The sequence below is a fragment of the Strongyloides ratti genome, scaffold srae_scaffold0000004 (genome assembly GCF_001040885.1).
Source record: "Strongyloides ratti genome assembly S_ratti_ED321, scaffold srae_scaffold0000004".
Taxonomy (NCBI): domain Eukaryota; kingdom Metazoa; phylum Nematoda; class Chromadorea; order Rhabditida; family Strongyloididae; genus Strongyloides; species Strongyloides ratti.
This window is the reverse complement of record NW_020171522.1, coordinates 203,655-207,274: the sequence shown is the minus strand read 5'-3', so window position 1 is coordinate 207,274 and position 3,620 is coordinate 203,655. Positions and strand designations below refer to the sequence as shown.

At 17.8% G+C, this 3,620-nt stretch overlaps 1 protein-coding gene across 1 annotated transcript; it reads right to left on the bottom strand.

Moving 5' to 3' along the window:
- Window positions 1–728: 728 nt before the first annotated feature.
- On the bottom strand, window positions 729–1,065 carry SRAE_0000058500 (Hypothetical protein; the record flags this gene model as incomplete). Its single annotated transcript, XM_024646494.1, has 2 exons — window positions 729–791; window positions 829–1,065. 2 exons carry the CDS (start codon window positions 1,063–1,065, stop codon window positions 729–731), a joined length of 300 nt encoding a protein of 99 aa, XP_024500670.1.
- Window positions 1,066–3,620: the final 2,555 nt, after the last annotated feature.

The window sequence follows — 3,620 nt, the reverse complement described above, 5'->3', positions numbered from 1 at the left end:
CATTTTATTATATTGTATCATACCAAACTATTAGTGATAAGCAAATTAATTTATTGTATTTATAGGGGTTAGGATAATTGAGAAGTTACTCAATAAGATAGGACTTTAGAAAAGTCTAGAAAAACAAAATAGTAAGTAAATTAATAATTTTTAATAATCGCTATTTATATAGTTTGGCCAAAAAGTATTTTTGTTAGACGTAAAATTAAATAAATTATTTAATAACTATTGGGGTTTCAAGTGAATCTTATTTTATCAATTCTTATCTCTATAAACTTCGTTTATAAAAATAAAACTCCATCGCAAAATTCATTTTTTTAATATTTTTTTTATTAGTAAAAAATTTAAATAATTTTTTTGGTTTTTTTTGTTAGCACTAAATTGATCTAAGAGGATCAAAAGACAATATTTTTTCGTGTATTTAGAATTTGAAATTTAAAAACAATAATAAGTAACTATCTTAGATAATTTGAAGTGTTGAAAGTTCTTAATTAGATAACACATTTTTAAAACTATCTCTTATTCAAATTTAATCTTTTTTTACATGTTTTTCTATTCTCATCACTTCCAATAAAAGCAGGAGGTAGACATTACATGTTATATTTAATAGCAATAATACATCAATATAATAAAAAAATTTTTATACTTATTTATAATTAAATGATTATTTCAAAAAAACTACTAAATAAAGTTAGTATTTTTACAAAAATCACCTTATAAAAATTATCTTAGTATAATTTTATGTATGTTGGATATTTACAAGCGACTCTATATATATAACAAATTCTTTTCTAAAAATAATTTTAGTACAATCCTAAAAACACTTACTGCTGTAGTTTGATCAAAGTTCGCTTGAGTAAAACTATTCATTCTTGACTTAAAACTAGAACGTAGTCGATAATTTCTTTGCATAGAATATAATTGATGTCTAACTTGAGGATTTAACACACCGCTAGCTCTTATTAAAAATTGATCTCTTTCTAGACTAATGAACAATCTACATGGTGGAATTCTACGGACATATCCATTACATCTTAAATAACATCCATTAGATGATAGAAACATTAATTCGATAATAAAAATAAAAAATAAAATATTAAATGACTTCATATTAAAAAAATTATTTTACAAAATAATTATCTTGAAACATATATTTATAACTAGAAATTCGAAAATCAAAAGTACTTTTTTGTAAATATCATTTCAAAAACCATTAACAATTTTACATTGTTATTATAAATTTTTCAAAATTATTTTACAATTATTTTACATTTATTTAAATACTTTTATTTTTTTTTATTAATAAAAAGTAAATTACATTATTTAATTATTTATTTAATATAAATTTAAGTATTAAATATATAAATAAACTTTATATGATTTTTAAATCAAAACAGTGACTTACGTAAAATGTTCTAATAATTATACTCTGATCATTTAATAGAATAAGCAACTAATTAATATATATAATTAATTATTAATTCACGATAATATTGATAAAGTTTATTTTGATGGGAAAATTAAGTAAGGAAGACTGAAATAAAATATTTTTTTTTTGAAAAATAACTAATTTTTTACTTTACCATTTTTATTAAATGTTGCTTAATTAAACTTATACTTTATACTTCAAATGCTTTAGAACTATTGCAGATGATTATCTAGTTAAAAAATTCAATGTTTATTAATTTTTTATTTTAAACAAACTTTTTCATACAAAACAACTTTTATTAAAATTATATAATTTAATATTAACTATAGTAATATATCTATTATTCTTTAATATGTCATAGCAATTAATTATCATTTTTTTAAAATAATTTGTTTTTATTTAAAAAACTTTATGGAGATATTAAAAGTTTTTTGTAAAACAAATAAATGGTATTTTATAAAATTTGATAATAAAATTATAGTTTTAAAATATTAAGTTATTCCATATAAAATGCGAATTTTTTTTAATACATAAGCTATCAACTAATTTTTGAAACTATTTGTTGACAGTTTAAAAAGTTGAATCTTTTATTTAATTTTTCATATTTGTTTTACATAATGTAATATAAAAATGATAAAATAAACATAAAGTTATTCTTTTATATTAATTTTTATATATGCTTTTTAATAACAATATTTGCTTTATTTTTATATAAAAGCTTAAAAGAAAGACACATGCAATAAAAACAGCTTGAATTTTTAATTAAACATTTAAAAAGAATTTTGTGTATCCAACGACGATATAGCAGAAGTAGAAAAGAAACATATAAAGAAATGATAACCTTAAAAATGAAAACTGTAATAGATCGATTTTAACTGTTGAAAATAATTATCCAAAAGTTGTTACTGAAGTTGATTCTCATCAACCATTTAGAAGGGTTGCTAAAATTTTGAAAGTACATAAATTTAGCGTTTTTTGTCATTTCAAGCAGATTGTAAAAGCTAAAAAGCTAGATTAATAAGTATTTCATAAATTAGACAAAAATCAAAAATTATTGTTTTAATATTTATTTCTTTTTCGCTGTCAAAGAACAAAAATAACTTTTTTTTAGGTAGAATTGTTGTGTGTAACTAAAAATAGATTATGTATAACAACAACTAATAAGTGAGCAATTTTTTGACAAAAAAAATTTTAATAACAGATATTGAAACTACTGTTATTTAAAAAAAAAACTTATGGAATAGATTTGGTTGTCATGTTAAAAAATTTTGTAATATAAACTTTTGAAATTTACTGTTTCAATCAATTTCAATCATTTTAATTGCAATTAAAAGAAAGCCTTCAAAAAAATGATTCATTAAAATTTGTATTTGAAAACTTTATAGCTTCTAGGAAACACTATTTTTATTCTAATTGAATAAGTTAAATTGTATTTTTTTAGTAACTTTTTGTTTCATCCATTGGTTCTAATTTTAGATTAAAATATTTATTTTTTATTAGTTTTCAAGTGCTAAAACTTTTTATAAAAAAATTGCATTTTATGTGGAACAACCTAATATATTGAAAACTAAGTGAAGTTTTAACAAAATAATACTATAATATTTTAAAAAGAAACTCTATTATTTTATAAAAAAAAGATTGATAAAAGTTATTTAATAACAATATCATTTCAAAATAAAATGAATAAGTTAACTAAGTTTAAAATGAAATATAATAATTTTAATTTTTTTTACTAATTTATATAAAAAAAAGAGTAATAATTTTTTTATGAAAAATACATCAATACAATTTTAAAAATTCTTTTAAATATCGTTTTACAATAATTTTAAAATGATTAAAGTAGTTTGAATAAAAAAAATATTATTTAAAATCAAAAAATTTAAGCATTTTAGTAAAAATATTTCATAAAGTTTAATAATTTTCATTTTAAAAAGATTAAATTAGCTTTCTTTTAAGTTTAGATATTTAATTAAATAAATATATTTTTATAAATATATAAATAAATATTTTTTATAATTACCATATCTATTTCTATTATAAGATATTTAACCATTTTTTTTAAATATCTTAACATTTATATTATTAAGAAATAAATAATATTTAATTAATTTTTAATATAAAACAATATTTTTTTTTATTTTGAATATGATTTGTTGGTTTGATAAAACAGTCATTTTGTCACACTAAATAA